The 17837-nt window shown below is 39.7% G+C and overlaps 1 protein-coding gene across 3 annotated transcripts in view; it reads left to right on the top strand.

Annotated features, from left to right (window-relative positions):
• il1rapl2 (interleukin 1 receptor accessory protein-like 2) overlaps positions 1 to 16780 on the top strand; it is a 412851-nt gene extending 396071 nt beyond the window's left edge. For all 3 annotated transcript variants that reach the window (XM_071457949.1, XM_071457947.1, XM_071457948.1), the window contains exons 10-18: positions 1843 to 1983; positions 2958 to 3018; positions 3703 to 3812; positions 9788 to 9933; positions 10112 to 10189; positions 10304 to 10420; positions 12274 to 12396; positions 13162 to 13401; positions 13867 to 16780. In XM_071457949.1, the coding sequence (XP_071314050.1) occupies positions 1843 to 1983; positions 2958 to 3018; positions 3703 to 3812; positions 9788 to 9933; positions 10112 to 10189; positions 10304 to 10420; positions 12274 to 12396; positions 13162 to 13401; positions 13867 to 13965 (1115 nt within the window). In that variant the 3' untranslated portion in view covers positions 13966 to 16780. The remainder of the gene's footprint in view (positions 1 to 1842; positions 1984 to 2957; positions 3019 to 3702; positions 3813 to 9787; positions 9934 to 10111; positions 10190 to 10303; positions 10421 to 12273; positions 12397 to 13161; positions 13402 to 13866) is intronic.
• The last annotated feature ends 1057 nt before the right edge of the window (positions 16781 to 17837 follow it).

Below are 17837 nucleotides of genomic sequence, written 5' to 3'. Positions count from 1 at the left end.
TGTGATTCTTTGAGGTCTAGCAAACGTGTCAAGTGTATTTCCTTTCCCGTTTTTTATTGTATTGTAAATCCAGCATTGTTTACATCCGTGTTTACTTGCTGTCTTCCTCACTGCCTTTGTCAGCACATCTTGGCTCCCTGTTGATTAGGACCATGTATTGCGTCACCGCACGTGCACGTGTCTTTGTCTGCCTGCACGAGCTAAACAAAGACAAGGGCCCACTCCACAAAAAGTGGATCCATGGCGCTACCACAGGTCAAACACTCCACAGGAAACCTTCAACACCCACCATAAGTTCACTGCCAACGAACTCGCACCAAAAGCACCGTCATTCAATTTCTGCAGACAAACAAACCAACAAAAGCATGAAAGCAAACTGTGAAAATGGCAGTTTAACAAACATATTTTGAGACCATCTCATTCACTGCTGAAGAGATATTGTTCTGTGCAGCACGCACATTTGTCAAACCACTTAGTCCCTATTCAAAGCCTTAGCCCAAACTCAAGGTTTGTCCAACAGGGGAAAAGTTGACTTACCTTACCTTACTTTCTCTAAGTTTTCAGTGCAGCTGTAAAGGCTCATTGCTGCCTTTTGTGACCAGCTGGGGAAAAATACTCTCTCACACACAGTTCTTTGAAAATCACCGGAGCCTTTTCGCTTTATTGGAGGTGTTTTCAAACTTACTATGTGTCATTTATACAGTACATGAGAAATGCTTCAAGGATGAGGAGTCATTCCTGTTCCTTCTATAAATGAAAAGTCTATTTCACAAGCAATAACTACACTCAATTCAAAAATGCTCCATTAGCTACACTCAAAGGTTTTGCTGCTGCAACCTGACTTGGTCTGGTATGACCAGTAGCTTGTGCGGTTTGTTAGCTTGTTTGTGTGTGGTTTGTTAGCTAATGTAAATAAACTAAGGAGTAAAGATAGATATTGTTGTGTGACCGACCTCACAGTTCTTCCCTACACGTTCTCTTTCACACCATTGTAGTATTTACCATCCTACCACAGCTGTCACTTGTGTAGAAGTTGCATAGACCTGCTTCAAAGTTTGATTTTGGACTAAACCAGAACAATGACCATTTTCTAAAATAAACTTTAAGTTCTTACGGCTGACAAGTGTGTCGACATGAGAAACACTGCATCATTGAACTTTGATTAAATGAAATTCATTCAGTCTCTCACCTCTAACCTTCTTGTTAATGAGGACAAGGCCAAAGAGAATTGTTATATGAGCAGACAAAGCAAACAAACATTAATGAGTAGCTCCTAATTAATTACCTCTTGACAGCGAGCTGGTTGTCATGTTAACATGTCTCACATGTCTGGTTCAGTGTGTGTGTGTGTGTGTGTGTGCATGTGTGTGTGTGTGTCAGTGTGCTTTATTGGTAGGAAGGTTTGGCAGAGAGTTAACAAAGCATCTAAATACAGCTGTGATTCATCAAAACATCACATCAAATGGGAAGTCAATCTCAGTAGTTCTGCCTGTGTGTGTGTGTGTGTGTGTGTGTGTGTGTGTGTGTGTGTGTGTGTGTGTGTTTGAGGGCATGAGTCTTAGTCACTGATTCAGAAAATTTTCCAATTTGGAGGTAATTTAACTTTTCTGTACTATATTTCCTGAAGTCAAATGATTGCAGATTCACTTTGTTCACTTAAATTTGAGTGAACCAGTTTGTAAAAAGCAAGTGAATCCAAACCAAACTGAGCTTCAACCGTTCAATGTTCTCTCTTATTGGAGGAAATAGGTGATTCTTTTATATTATTTTCTTTGCCGTCAGTGGATGATTCTCATCAGTTCTTCTTCCTCTCGCCCCCTCCCTGTCGCTCTCTCACTGTAGATATGTATCGTCTGGAGCTGGCTGGGGGTCTCGGGGTCATATTGCTGCTGCTGGGAGTCCTGACAGCACTTTACAAGTGCTACAACCTGGAGATCATGCTCTGCTACAGGAGACACTTTGGGAGCGATGAAACTGAAGACGGTAAGCCTCCCCTGCGCTCAGTGTCACTTCAGGACACACACATACACACACACACACACACACACACACACACACACACACGACACTCACAGTCGATGAGCGTGTGTGGCTCTGCGTGAAAAATCATTGGTGAGTTTAAACTTGTTAATAAAGAAACACAACAGCTACATTTAATTAAGTCTACACTGAAGTCAAAGGAAGCAGTTGACCAAAAAAAAGCACCAAAATGAATAAACGTTAGTTTTTTCAGTTGTTTGGGTGATAATTCTGTAACCATTGGTTGAGTTATGATGATCTTCATTTTTAAAGCCCCTTGGAAAAGAAAAATTGACAAAGTAATGTAAGCAGAGAAATTATACCTGAAGAAAAAAAAGCAGAAAGAAATTTACAAAGAAGTAAGGTTGCTGTATTGATTGAAAGTATTGATTTCAACTTAAAGTCTGCCTGATTTTCTAAACAGGGTATTACCGAGCTCTGGTGCACCGAAGATAAACTTCTGTTTTCTTTAGTCTGACAAACACCAGATGTAGAAATGATTAAAACCCGTCTGGATTCAGGAAGAGCTTACAGAGAGATGACAGACATTTATCCTGCGTTGATGACTCTGTTCAAAATAAAAATATATAATATATTTAAGATAAAAAATATAGCAATATTAAAATCATATGTGATATACATGTGAGGAAAAGTACAAATATACAGTTTAAATATACAGTTGTAACAAAAATAAATGTTTTGTGTTTTGAACAGTGACCTCATGTGGCTCTCAGTTGTTAGGGGTCAGGGGTGTAACTGGGCTTTATAGGTGATCAGCAAAAGTTATTTTTGAAATGTAAATATAACCCAAAGATGTACAAGTGCTTAAAATCTATTAAACTGGGTGATTTTCAAAGAAAGACTAGTGCAACATCTACTTTCACCTTACTTCTGTTCTGTTGTCTCACTCACTCTGTCTCGTGTCTCTCTCGTCACAGATAATAAGGAGTACGATGCCTACCTGTCCTACACTAAAGTGGACCTGGACTCTCTGGGCAGGTGGGCGACCTCACTGCACACGTACTAAACTAAGTTGTTTTTTATTTAATTAATTTCACTGGTTCTAAAACTCGCCACTGTCATGACTCGGAGCACAGAAGAAGGACTTGATCATCAGCGGTGGACATTCGCTGCTACCTGCTCTCAGATGTAAAACGGACTTATAATGTATTAATATGGATTTAAAACACCCTCAGTTGCTTAAAGGAAAGGTTAAAGATTTGAGAAAATGCTATAGTTGACACAGATATGAGACCACTCTCATGTCTGCGCATTAAGGGCAGAGCTGGAGTCATGAGTTCGCCTGGTGACAACGTCTGTCCACCTACACCTCTAAATGAACCACGTCCTGGCTCCAGCTGTATAGTTAACAAAACGCAACTGCTGTCAGTCTTCATCTCGCTCTTGAAAAGAAACAGAATAAGCATCTTTTGCAAAATGTTACTTTAAAGCCAAACTATACTAAGCTAAGCTAATCACGCTAACCATGACATGTTACTTCCCACCACTGCTTCACAATAAAAGTCAACTTGTTGTTGACGACTTTTAGTGAAGTGTGGAATGACAGTGAATCACATCAGGCTGGAAGATGTCACCTTGTATGCATCTGTACTTTCATATTAACCCTTGAATCACCTTTGATTGTGAATGTGGAGCCACATTTGTTGCTCTCTGCTCCGGCAGGACGAGCAGCGACGAGGAGACGTTTGCGTTGGAGATCCTGCCCGATGTTCTGGAGAAACATTACGGATACAAGCTGTTTATACCAGACAGAGATCTAATACCCAGCAGTAGTAAGTATCCATCCATATATCTATCAACCTCACCCACGCACACACACACACAAAAGCTCTGGGCCCCTAGTACCCAGAATTCATCACTCTGTCAGAATAAATAAGAATGAATGCGGATCATCATCATAGCACACTCACAAACAGACGCACATATGTCAGTGTATGCTCTCAACTGTACATAATATGTGCACTCCAGCCGCATACGCACACTGATACACAACACAACAATGTCGCTCTGCCTCAGGCAGCGTTTCTCACAAATTCATGTTCTCACGTTTTTAAGAAACACTCATAAAATGTGTGTTTTTCTCAACCAAGCTCATGTTGAGCCCTCACTTTAACACCCACATGCGCCCACACATACAGGACACGCAGAGGGCAAACAGCACACACACACACATACACACAAAAAAAAAACACAAAGACACTGTCTGCCGTCATTTCTGGGGTTATGTGTCACTCTCTGTCCAACTGGAGTTATTGCTCTGTCTGTGAATGTTCTGACCTCACACACACACACACACACACACACACACACACACACACACACACACACACACACACACACACACACACACACACACACACAGGTGCACAGAGACACTCAGTTCTACTGCAGACACAAGCTGAAAGGGGAAAAGCATAACTCTTACTGCCATACACATGTGGGCGCACACCATCCATCTGCCTGTCTATTTATCCCCCAATTATTTGACTAATGCTAATATTGGAAGTAATGGAAGTAAATCCAGTTGGAAACATGAGTGAAGGATTACTGGTCTGAAAAGTCGTCTTTCCTGGTCGAGCTGAAAACGTTGCTGTTTTTTCTTCTCCTTCTCTAAACTGACTATTTGAGGACAGTGTGTGGATTTATTTATTGTAGCTGTTGCTCACAGATGCTCACAATCACATGTATATGCTCTCAATATGTATACTGAACACTGTGAAATGGTTTATTGATGAAGAATTTCAAGACATTGTTGAGGGCAGTGGTGCTGCAGAAGTGGAAGCAATATGGAATAAAACTGCAGATATACTGTAATGTACAGATTTGTCAATATTCTCAGCGGACACACACACACACACACACACACACTCATCCATCATTGTTGGGCTCATCTCCTGCCTTGCCAGCTGCAGGGACAGTGAATGGAGGATTTAGTTTGAAATGCACTGTGTGTATTTATCGCATAAACACACAGACACACACATTTAAAATACAGGCACATTCCTGCACTTGCATTAAATGTGCACATGGAAATCCAGAGGAATGAGGTTTGTTTTTTCACTAAGACCGATGAAAGAAAGGCCGAATAAGAGATTGAGTTCTAGTTCCAGGAGCTAATGAACCAGACGATTGCCCAGACATTGTGACATCATGACTTCAGCATCTATTTACCAAGCACAGTGGTGCCCTAATTTAATGCACAGCACGTAACTTCTGTCACTAGGGGTCTCTCAATCAAAACAATAACAAAAGGCACCGTTTGGTGACGTCGTGAAGTGGCATGAGATCATTGGAGTTGTTGTCTTCACCACCGTTGTCATCAGCTCCTCACGGTTTGGATTCCTTCAGTGTCAGTCGTTCAGGTTTTTACCTGGAGCTGAATTATCCACAGAGGTCTCCTCTTCTCCAAAACAAACAGGCCCTTTATTACCATTAAAAACGCTGAATAAAGCAGTTTCACATTAAAAGTCAGTGCATGTGTGAGACATCAGGGAATAGCTGGGAACTGAGACTGCAGCTAATCTTCATCTTGATTGTGTCTCTGATTATCCAGACGTTTATTTGGGTTTTTGCCGGCAACTGAATTATCCACAGAGGTCTCCTCCTCTTCATAAACAAATGGACCAGGGGTTTTAAACCAGCAGAAACACCAAATAAAGCAGTTTCTTCAGTGATTCACTGACACAGTTCAACAGACACAGGACGTCTCAGAGCTGAGCCGTCTAACTTTTGCTTGGCTTTTTTGCTCTGATAACTTAGGATCCAGGTGTCTGATGACTAAAATCCTCCAACAGGTAAAATATATAGTTGAAAATGACAAAGGTGTAAAAAGTGTATCTCAAAATGTGACTTAAAACTGGATAAAAGTCAATTTTGACCACTTAGGATATGACATCATTGACCAAATGAAGTTGACCGTTACCATGATTTCTGAAGTTTTGAAAAGTGCTGGAATCATTTGGGAAAAAAATACATATAACATAGGTCTAGTTGTTTTTAGACAATGCAATGTGTAAACGTCACATATTATAACTTTAAGCCAATCAGTGTAGGTTCCATCAAAATCTGATTGTCATCATCAAGTCAGTTAAGGAAATTTTTATCTGGACTTTACAGATACTGTATATCCACGATTTGCTGAAATACTATTGGTTATAAATGCTATTTATAATACTATTTGTCAGGTAAGGTGGCGATGCGCTGCAGGGAACTGGATGCATAATAAGCTGTAATATACTGTACCAGCTCAGCGCTTTAAAAAACACTGTAAAAAATATCAATAGGCTGTTAGGTCCCTGGTTAATTCCACTAAACCATCAAACTAATGCAAGAAATAAAATATCAAGCCATTATCTACTATATATAAGTATTTTGTCAGCAAAATGTTTTTCAACCTGTCCTAAAAACTTCCAAAAAAAGTTGCTAAAATAAATTTAGTGGTTAGAAAGTAACAAACAAATGTGTGTTTTCTGCATTATTTAACATTTCCTCCTAAAATACATAAATGCATTTACTTAAATAAGGATTCATAATGAATCAGCATGCCCTACATAGACTGCTCTTGGCCAAAATTATGCCTCCTCCCAACACACAAGCACACAAGCACACATACAACACCTCATCCTGTCAGCAGATGAAAATTTGAGGCTTCCTCTCCGTGCCCTCTCTGTCTCCAGAAAACAAATGTCCACTGAGAATACCTGCTCACACAACTCTGTCTAAGCTGCCTACGAACTAAAGGTTAGGTAGTGTGGAGAGCAGACTCAGTGAGAGAATCACAGAGACAGAGTGAGGTCCCTTGTCATTGCCTACCAAAGCCATTGACAGAGCAACATGGCGATGCGACCTAAAATACACCATTCAATTATCCACTCCATTAGCCCTCCGAAATGAACAAGAGAGCGAGAAATAAACAACAGGAAGAGAAAGAGGTGGGGATGGGGTCATTGGTTTGTGTTATTTTATTAATTGATTTACATAATCCTCAAAAACCAAGAGCGGGAAGAGGAAGTGAGGGGCAGGAGAGAGGAGGGGAGGTTAAGTGTGAGGAGAAGAGAGGGAAAGATAAAAGTAGGAAAGGAAAGGCGACCCACAGAAGAGAGAGAGAACGGGACTGAATTCTGGGATGTTCTGTACTATTTGTGCCTCTCAAATTGAGCGTGAAATTGCAATGTGTTGTTGGAGAGTCCGTCATTAATTTAGTTAGCAAGCGAGGAGGTGGTGAAGGAGAGAGACATACAGAGGAAGGGGATCTGTTGTTCACTCAACACATTTAGGAAATAATGAGCACTTTCAGTTATGCATGTTGCAGGAAACACTGAGAATGTCACAAATAAATCACTGGAAATGGGACATTTGGGGAAAATAAGTTTGCACTGGACTTGGCATCAAGCAACAGCAGCACAGTGAGGATGAAAAGAAGCATTTAAAACGTTCTGCAAGCATTGCAATGAACTCTATATTGACTCATATTTATATTGACACATAAAGTGGTTCCACCTCAGATCTGCTCACTCTTCACATCTCATCACCTGCCCATCCCCCTCCTCAAGTTCACATCTTCCTCTCTGGGTTATAAGTAAAAGCTGATGGTGGTGTATCAGCACAACTCTGATCCCCATTTAAGAACCGACTTTGCTGCGCTGTGTCAGAGCCAAAAACCTTGCACCAGCATTTCTGTCACTCTACTGTATACCCCTGTCAGTCTTTCCTGTCATTTTATGAGCAAGCTGAGTTGAAGGATACAGCCAGCAAGAGGAAGATACCACTATATAAGGAGGTTTACCTTATGTGCTCTGATGTTAAATTCATTTTTTTCCCCTGCCTCTTCTTTTTGTAGATGCTGTAGCGCCTTTAATTCAACTATAAATAAAAATTTGACCAACCATGAGCATTAGAGGAATTGTTCAATATTATGAAGAATGCACTCTCCTAGAGCAAGATAAGAAGACTGATATATTTCTCATGTCTGTGCATTAATTATGGGGCAAGGTCCAGGAGGTGGTTAACTTAGCATAAAGACTAGCAGCAGGTGGAAACTGCCAGCCTGACTCTCTAACCTGACACACCAGATGGTTTGTTACTCAGAACCATTTGGGAAGGCTTCATTGGAAACAAGAGGCAAAATCCAAGGCTGAAAGATGAGGCCAATACTCAAATGCAAAAAAGTGCAGTTCCTTGAATGGCCACTTGAGGCTGTCCCCAGAGACTCCCATGTTAAAATGCTCAACTTTACAGCAGAAATAAACATGTTTACAGCTTGGTACAAAGAAACAGTTCTGGTCTCCATAGCTAATTTCCTCCTCACTGCAACTGTACACCTTTATTTATTAAGCATTTATTAAGGCTTAAAGTCATTCATAACTGGGGGCGTGACCCTTTGAGTGACATGTGGGTGAGCATATGCTTTCCACAAACTAGCATGCACTGAGGTCTCGGCTCCACATATGCTCCACCTCTGCCCATGTCTGGATTAGGTGGGAGTTAGTGGGAGTCAGGCACTGCTAAGATGGCGACGGCGAAGCAGCCCACTGAGCTTCAAAACCGCTCTTCAGAAACCTGTGGGTGAAATCATGGAGGCTACATCTATCTATATTTACAGTTTCTTGTTGGAAACTGTTTGGAAAAAGGCAGGCACTTTCAAAAATTACTTGACAAGTGTTTGGATGAACCATCTCTCTATCACCATCTATCACAGGCTAACTTCCACCATCAGATTCTGCATCTTCCCATTTCTTTCACTACCAGCGGATCCAGTTGGTAAATCAAACTCTTGCCAAAGCCAGTCAGGAAAAGAGTGAAGATATCTTGTCCATCGAGAAAAGCCTTCAGTGTCGTTCTCAACTCTGATATAACTGATGCAATAGCAGTTTCTACACTAACCTCTTTCACCTAAGACACGTCTGTGGCTGCTGGTATTTCCTCCCTCACAGGACACTGATTGGTCCAAACAACTGTGGTTTGACCTCATATCTGTACATTAGATACAGAGCTTAAGTCAAGATGTTTTTAGGCTATAAAAACTGAAGGAAACCACCTAGATCCAACGTTCAAAAGAAAAATACACAAAGGAACACTTAAGATGTCTTATTTACATGAGGTCACAAATTAAGTATCTGTGATAACACCTAAGGAGACTATACAGTCCACTGCACCCAGCTGTTGCTCACCAGGAAATAGTTGAAGTAGTTGATAATGTTCAAGTAAAGGAAATGAGACATAAGGTGTTACATTTTTTTTTTTAGTTTAGTCAGTCAGGCTCGCTTTTCCCCTTTAGCTCATTTCAAGTTAACCACATTCTGGCTCCAGCTCCACACTTCACACACAGACATGAGGCTGATGTCAGGTCTTTCTATGCCAAAATTTAAATCATTCCTTTATGTGGCAAAAGAGCAAAAGCTAGAGTTACTTTTCTCTTTGTGTCCTGTTTCCTGTTTTATGTAACCACAGTGATGTTTACAGCTCTGCCTTTATTAGAAAAAGTCATTGAGATCCAATCTCTAATGCACATTTTTCTTTAGAACTTAATCTAAGTATAGAAAAGAGCATTTCTCACAATAAGGGCAACACATTTCACTTTCCATGGATTTTAGCTGGAACTGTTTCTTTTCTTTTATAATTATATGTAACTAGTAAATTGCAAGACACCAACCACATTTTGTCCTTCACTTCATTCTGATTGACATCTTACTCTAACGCTCTTTTCACTCTATCACTTACACTTTGTCTCCATGTCTCTCTCTCCCAGCCTATATTGAGGACTTGGCTCGCAGCGTGGAGCAGAGCAGACGTCTCATCATCGTTTTGACCCCAGAGTTTGTCGCCAAAAGAGGGTGGAGCATCTTCCAGATAGAGACGCGCCTTCACTCTATGCTGGTCACTGGAGAGATCAAGGTATGAATCACAAAGGAAACAGGAAGTCAGTTTGAAAGATAGACAGATGTGTGACATCAGCTTTCCTGGCATTATGACGTTAATACTTTGAGCAATGAGGAGGAGAGTTGCTCTGCTTAGAGACTGTCATGTTTGTCTCTTCTCAAACACATCCCCACCTGTGTTTCTGTGTGTCTAGGTGATAATGATAGAGTGTGCCGACCTGAAGAATGTCATCAACTACCAAGAGGTCGAAGCCCTTAAACATACGATCAAGGTATGCAGAGAGAGGGTTGAATGGAGGGAGAGAGAAGGTTGTGTCCTCAAATACCAGCAGACTAAAGCAATTAGAAAATTTAGAATGTCTTCACCTCTCTTCTCTTCTCTTCAGGTTTTATCCATCATCAAGTGGAGGGGTCCTAAAAGTAACGAGCTGTCCTCTAAGTTTTGGAAACAGGTGGTCTATGAAATGCCAGCCAAACGCAGAGAGACATTGTCCAGACGCCAGGTACACTGCCGTTAACAGAAAATCACATTTTCCTTGTGTTTAACAGTGTTTCATAATCTTGTACACAATAGAACCATTTGTATAAGAAAACCAACAAAACTTGAAGCTTAAGCTGCCAAAAGAAATCCTGCAAGGGGCAATTTTATTTTCGTGCTAAACCTAACTGTGACTGTAAGAAAAAAAATGCTTTGAAAAACAGATGAATTTGCATATCACCAGAAATATGTACTGAAACCTTCTACTCACAGGCCATACATATGTATAGCTACAGGTGTAACAGGCAGAATAACACTGTCTTTATGGCGTGTCCAGGAGCTGAGGAAAAATACAGTGGAAATTTAGCATATTTACTTCTGCTCCCCTGGGCAGCATACATTCACAACAAACAGATGGCCTTTGAAATGCCCGCTAAACACAGGTAATGTATTAAAATGGGAATCACAATGGGGGAAAATGTGCACATGTTTACCATGTGTTAACACCTCAGGTGGTATATGCCCTGATTAGCAAAGAGATGTTCTCTTGCTGCTCGGAACTGGAGAATAATTATCAAGAAGCAAATACAGAGTGAAGGAAATCACTGCAAAAGAAAGGATCCTTTTGTCCTATGTTGCTTTAACACTTGATGTCATAGAACTGGGACAGTGATAATAGTATTTATCACATAGAAAATTTTGGGTGTGCAGAATATTATGTTTGCTCTTCCATTCCTGCTCCTTCAAAGGAATTATTTTTATTTTTATTTATTTTTTTATTTTTTTATTCTTTATGTGCAGAACATTAGAGTTGAACTTTGGAATGTCAACTTTTACCAAAAAAAAGACCCCACACAAAACAACCTCAAATTCCAGAGCCTTAGGAGTTTAAGTGAATAGACAACGACATCCGATAGTCTGCAGTTATTCATGCTTGGAAAGCTTGATATAACACAATGAAGCCAAGAAGAGCTGAAGTGCCTCTTCAATTTATGGGCCAAAGAACACACTTCCTAACCTCTTGAAAAAACTGCACAAGAATGTTGAAGAATTCAGGCGAGCCATCATGCTCAACAACATACAATGAATGGCAATGAGGTGTGTTTTGACCCCTCACCACTGCCAAATTTTCCAACCTTGTAGGATGACATTTTGTGGACTGCCTGAATCCCTTTGACGTTTGTTTACCTGTCCTCGTTTGCTTGGATAATAAAAAGTGTCAATCTGCATGAACCAAATATATAAATGCAACCAGGTGACATTATAGTTCAGACCAAAGGACACACACTATGGCTATGATTTCAAACTCTTTATATTTTCTAAACCACTGGCTGAGGTTTATTTTTTTATCTATGCCCAAAATGTGAGATGCACTGATGTGAGGTCTGCTATAAGACATGTGGGAACTGTTTCAATAAACACCATATATGGTTGTATAGTAAAATACCTTGTGTTTTTGTTTGGGACTATTTTGAGCTGTGGATGAATACGTATTTTCTGCTCTTGAGAATATTTACAGCTGTAGGACAATGCAGAGACATTGCCTAAAAGTAAACAACAGTGTCCATGTTGATTGTAATGAAGGAACATGCCCAATACAACAGTGTGGTACACTCACATGTTTTTAATAGTGTCTGGAGCTTTATGGCACAAAGGATTAAGATATATGAGGGCTCTGGTCTCTTTCCTGGGATTTGTTGTCAATAAGTAAAACATAAAATCTGGTGATATTTTAAAGATTTATCCTTAAAGATAAACTATGTATTTCAGTGCTTTTCCTGCCACAACAGTCATTTCAGAATTAGAATAAAATGTTGCTCAAACATTTGTATAAATCTGCACAATGAAAACTATGTTATTGTGTTTCTATGGTAATAGGTGATGGACTCCGGTGAACAGGGCCTCTTTGGTGACTTACAGACCACTGTCTCCACCATTGCCATGACAACCACCTCTGCCTCTCTGGCGCCCCCCAATGAGAGTCGCCATGGACATCATCAGGTCAACTGCTTGATATCAAATGTTAATGATACTGCTTATAGGCTTGGCGTTTCTGAAACCAGGTTTATGGTTGTAAATTCATCTAAAAAGATACCTAATAACCAAAGTAATTTATATTCTAGACTGTGAGCTTTTAACAATGAAACTTTAAACAACTAGAATATTTAAAGAATTGTATAGGCCTTTCCAAAGGGTCTGGAGAACCAAATAGATGGTTAATTAAAAAAAAAAATCACATTAAATTCATATATATATATATATATATATATATATATAAATTTAATTTTTATAACATAAAAACACCCCCACCCTACCAAAATAACCCACTCTGTCTGCATAACTATAAGAGAGGGGGGCCTGCACATTTGTTGTCGCATTGGGCTAACATATATGTGCCTGTCAGACCACAGTCTTAGTACGGTTACAGTTGCTGCACTGAATCTTCAACACTGTGTGAAACTACATTTTAAAAAAACCAAGATCAGACTACAGGGTTTGTTTCCGGTGGTTAAAGCTACCATCACTATTTATTCAGACTAGGTCCAAAACAAGACTGTTCTGTCTCACTTTAGGGACTTTCTAAATAAGAGGTGAAATCCAAGCTTCATTGATTTGAAACTTTTATGAATTCTGAATTAAAACTCAATTAAAACTCTTCAGAATCTCAGTATTAAGAATTTGTCAGGTTTAATTGCCTCCTCAAATGATATTGTAGGATAACAGGATAATAGGAGTTAACAGGAAGTCATTTTTTTTCCACCCCAGGTTGCTTTGGCGACAGAGATCCCGGACTACAACCAGATGACCTTGCCACTGGGAGGGGGACACACGGCAACAGCAGCCCAGATGAGGCATTTCTGCCGCAGCTATGAGTTTCAGCTTCCCCCACAACCTTCCTCCCTGTCGCCTCCTCTCCCACCTCCCTCCACCATGCAGTTCTCCACTCTGGGCCCCGGGGGGCGCCACGTCTATTGCAATATCCCTATGACATTGCTGAATGGACAGGTGGGAGAAAAGACGGTGCCACTTCCTGTATGTTTTTGTTGTTCTTAGTTAGTTTCTAGCATCCAACAGTGTATCTGCACAGTGTATCCCTTTTTTTGTTGTTTGTATGCATGTGCTCAGAGTTTAAACACATTAAAAATGAAACCCCTCTTTTCTCCCCAGGGGTTCAGAGCAGTTCACTGGGGAACAAGAGGTCTGTTTGGATAAAAGAAAATTTAGAAAGAAAATAGTATCTTCATATTATCCAACATCAAGTATTTATTTATTCTAACAGACTGGGAAGAGTTGTCATATAGCAGCATAGTTGTCATATATGAGGCATGGTACACTACTGGCATGCAATAGCACCGTACATAATGTAGAATGCAGCACCTGTTTTTTCTCTTTTTAACTGTAGATTTTTTTCTAAGACTTGTGGTTTCGGGGAGATTCCTGCTCATCACTGTTGTGCTGTGTGTTTCTCAGGTCTCTCAGAGCAGTACCCTTGGAAAGAAGCCAGAACTCCACCTGAACAGCACCTTCGTACCTCTCACCAGCAGAGAACTAAGCTCTGACATCTGGTAGATGTGCTCAACTGGTACTAGATGAAGACCGGTTAATAGACTGCTTTTTCACTGGCTTTGGACGTGGGGTAGACTGGTTGGTCAACTGGTTTTCATTGGGTTTTTGGATTGTGTACAGACTTGGTGTCAGGAGAGACTGGTTGTGGACAGCTTGAGGACTCCTTGTGAGCCATTTCATCCCATGCTGTGGACAAAAGACTTTTTAAAGACTGTGTCAGTCTAAGATTCACAGTGGCTAGCTGTAATGGCTGCAGATTTCCTACAAACAGATGACTTCTGATTATAAAACTGATTGCTGACTGCATTTGGACCTAACAACTGGTTTCTGACTGATATGAACTGAAATGTGAGACGTGTAGCCATGACCATTTTAAAGAAATGCTACTATATGACTTATGATTATGACTGGAGATAGTTTATAGACAGATATGGACATGTGGATATAATGAACTGGAAAGGTCTAGGGTACTAAAACGACAATTAGGTATCCACAGACGATAGATCCCTGTTTGTCGAACAAGCTACCATGTTGGACATCGGAGCACAATAAACGCAAGTATCTCGCAATCATGGACTACTCGCACGCCAGCTGTGAAAACCAGTTGATTTTTCAACTGCTTAACTACTTGGAAATATCGGTCTACTGAGAAGCAAAAAGTAGCGTGGATGCCAGTCAATCTCCTATCAAGCTGAGCTCTACGAATATTGATCTACCTGTTGACTAGGTGGTTTGACAGTAAACAAGGCAGATTTCAAGCAATGATTTTGGAATACCAGCCCACCTTAAAACAACAAGTCAACCTCTGGAAATATGACTCCCGGCTGGCTAGCTAGCTACCTGGTTTGGCTCTTAGAAGCTGAAATGGTCGACTTTCTGAGATGGTTGACTGGAAGAACTCCCAAGAAGATAATAAGAAGTAACGCATAAAGCAATGGCTAAAATAATGTTACTGAGAAAGCACAGTTATCTGGGGTCAGTGGAAGATAGCAAGTTGTATAAACTAGTTAAAAGGCTAGTTAGTTCTTGAGCGAGGAGGAAGAAAACCAGCCAGCTCACCTTGTAACCCAGTTAACAGCAACTAGTCAATTCATCAAGAGGCAAACTGGCCAAGAGGTGAACTACCAGCTTTTACCACCGAGCTAAAAGCGTAAAGGACTTGGCTTTTTCTATTTGCATGACCACCCATTTAGATAAAAAAATAATCAAATAAACCTAGATAAAAGAGTAAATGACACTGTCATTTGTCGCAGCCTCTTTTAATATGGAGGAGAATAAACGTCTTATGTTGATATGGTATATTTGTTTTATGTCCAGCCATGAAGTATTGATAAAAACTGATAAAGGGAAAAAAGGAGGTGTCCCTCCAAAAGCATTTTTGTTATTTATTTTGTTTTGTTTCATTTCAAAGTTTTATCCTCTTAGAAGTTTGGTGAGAATTCTTACCAGGCTTTGTTTTTAATATTTGTTTGTTATAATAATCTTTGTACAGCTTCCATAGCTTATGCATAGACCTATAAATGACAGTGATTTGTTCCATATATTTTCTGTTAAACACCCACATTAAGTGTGTGACCAAAAGTGTGACCCAGAGCCACTTTTTGCTTTCATTTTTTCATCTCTCTTTGTCAATGGATGAATGGATGGATGGATGGATGGATGGATGGATGGATGGATGGATGGTTTTCATGGCAGTACATCACTGCTAATGGACTGATTTTTTAAAACCTGTCCCTCTGGAATCGAGACCACTACCAGTCAGCCAAAGGGGGCTTCACTGCATAAAAAGCTGGACTCCAAGTTGAAACAGACCACATTCTTCTTTGTGAGCTTTAAAAAAACAAGATTATTACCATAATATTTAAGCAAAGTGAATAATGTTTTGAATTTACACAACAGTACTGTCATTGTCTTATTAGAACCAATGAATTCTGGATATTTGAGATTGTTTGATACAATAATTAATTATTTGAGTTGTTATATTCGATGGCAATATACAGTATAGTGGTTGTTTTTTGATTTCTGCTCATTTCTTTGACTATTCTTTGGATATATTGGTTGAAATAATTTAACTGAGAGCAAATAAAAAGTATATGAGTTGTTTTATACACTTTGAATGCCTGTCATCTGACAAATTCAGCTGTTGCACCATCTTTCTTCTACTTCTTCCACACTTTCCCCTTCTCTCTGTTTTCTGTTTGTTTTTTGTTTTTTTGTTTTTTTTGCAACATGTTTTCTTATAATTTCAACATGTTCCCAGCTCTTCCACACACGCCATCTCTTTAACATTACTCCTCACTACTTGCTCACTTCCTCTTCTCCAACAGTCAATTGGATTTCCCAATAGTTCTACTGTGGCTGTGTTAAACCTTCTGTTCGGATCTGCAGAAACACACTCTGGCTCTCACGCAATAAAACCAGTTTCACACTTTGTTGGCCTAATCTGAGCTGCACTGAACTAGTCAGTTGAATAAGATTTCAGCTGTATTCAGCTGGGATTGCCAAAAGCTGCAATGTAAAATGTGGTGTTAATGCAAAAACATATTTTGCAAAAACCTTAAATGCTTCTTCGTTATTTGTTGAGTCAAGGTTGAGCAAGAACATTACAAAATGTCATGTCTTAAATATTTTACCCATTTTTAAATTATGGATTTAATTTATTCCATACCAAATACAGTTATGCCCTTTCTATATCCTACAGAGGACGAAGAGGACTGAGCAAGTAGGTATACCTCATACACCCTGTACTGTATCACAATTAATAAGCTAAATGAAAAACTGTATCAATCCAATAAATTCAACAGAAGGTGGCAACAAAGTTACTGTAGGTATGTGGTTCCATAGAACTTAGTGGTTCCAATTCAAAGCTATTCAATGAGCAAGAATGTGTTGTGCAAGAAACTGCTTTCCATCAGTGGGTGTGGTATTTCTGGCCTGAACAGAATAGCACTGAAATGGACACAATATGCAAATCTCTAATCACATTTGTCAGCCCTGCAGCCATGTCTCTGAACTCTATAAATACTGACAACAGTGACAACACTTTTCAGTGGAATAACTGCAACTGGATGACTTAGTTATGAATCATGCTTCAGTTGCTATGAGTAGGTACTATATTGTAGGGGTGGATATTGTTGGGAAAACAAATAAATTACATTATTTATTAACTTTTTCAGATACATTCAGCATCAACATTTTGCATCTTGGCAGATACTAAACATACATTAAGAGGGTTTTCCTAAAAAATGTAATTTGGGCAGCATCGCATTCTTTTTCAAAATGTATTTTGATCATTTATAATTAGCTGGATACAAACACGATTTTTAGGAGACAGTGTTGTGACAGCAGGTTCTCATCCTCCAGAATTGTTATCGTAGTTACTGATTTGTCAAAAGTGCATCTTTTTGTTTGCAGCTTTGCCTGCATTTCACATTGCTAAACTTTTACTTAGTGCATATAAAAATGCAAAAGAATATTTGCTATCAAACTATGGAACTGTAATAACTGGTTACCACAAGGCATTGACTCAATTGCAAAATTCAAGAGACAAAAACAGGCTTGCAAAAAGTTCAAGTTCTTTGCAATGAAAAATAATTTGGTACACAGGCGGTCAATCAGGAGCAGGCAGACAAATCCAAAAAGGGCAGAATAAGGCAAGGTCAAAAAAAGTCAGTCAAGAAAACAAACACTAGGAAAGGCTGGAACACTTATCACAGAGAATGAAGACAAGCTGGCACAGTCGGAAGGGAGCTCACAGACTAAATACGCAAGGAGAGGGGAGACAATGAGATACATGTGCAACAAATCGAGGGCTGGGCAGACAATCACAGAGGCAGAAAGCTGGGATCAAAAACAAGAGGCAAAGGTAAGTGACA

Source organism: Trachinotus anak, unplaced genomic scaffold, assembly GCF_046630095.1.
Source record: "Trachinotus anak isolate AG129_WGS33_773 ecotype Australia unplaced genomic scaffold, CSIRO_AGI_Tana_v1 ptg000021l, whole genome shotgun sequence".
NCBI lineage: Eukaryota > Metazoa > Chordata > Actinopteri > Carangiformes > Carangidae > Trachinotus > Trachinotus anak.
This window is presented reverse-complemented; position numbering and strand designations above follow the sequence as displayed.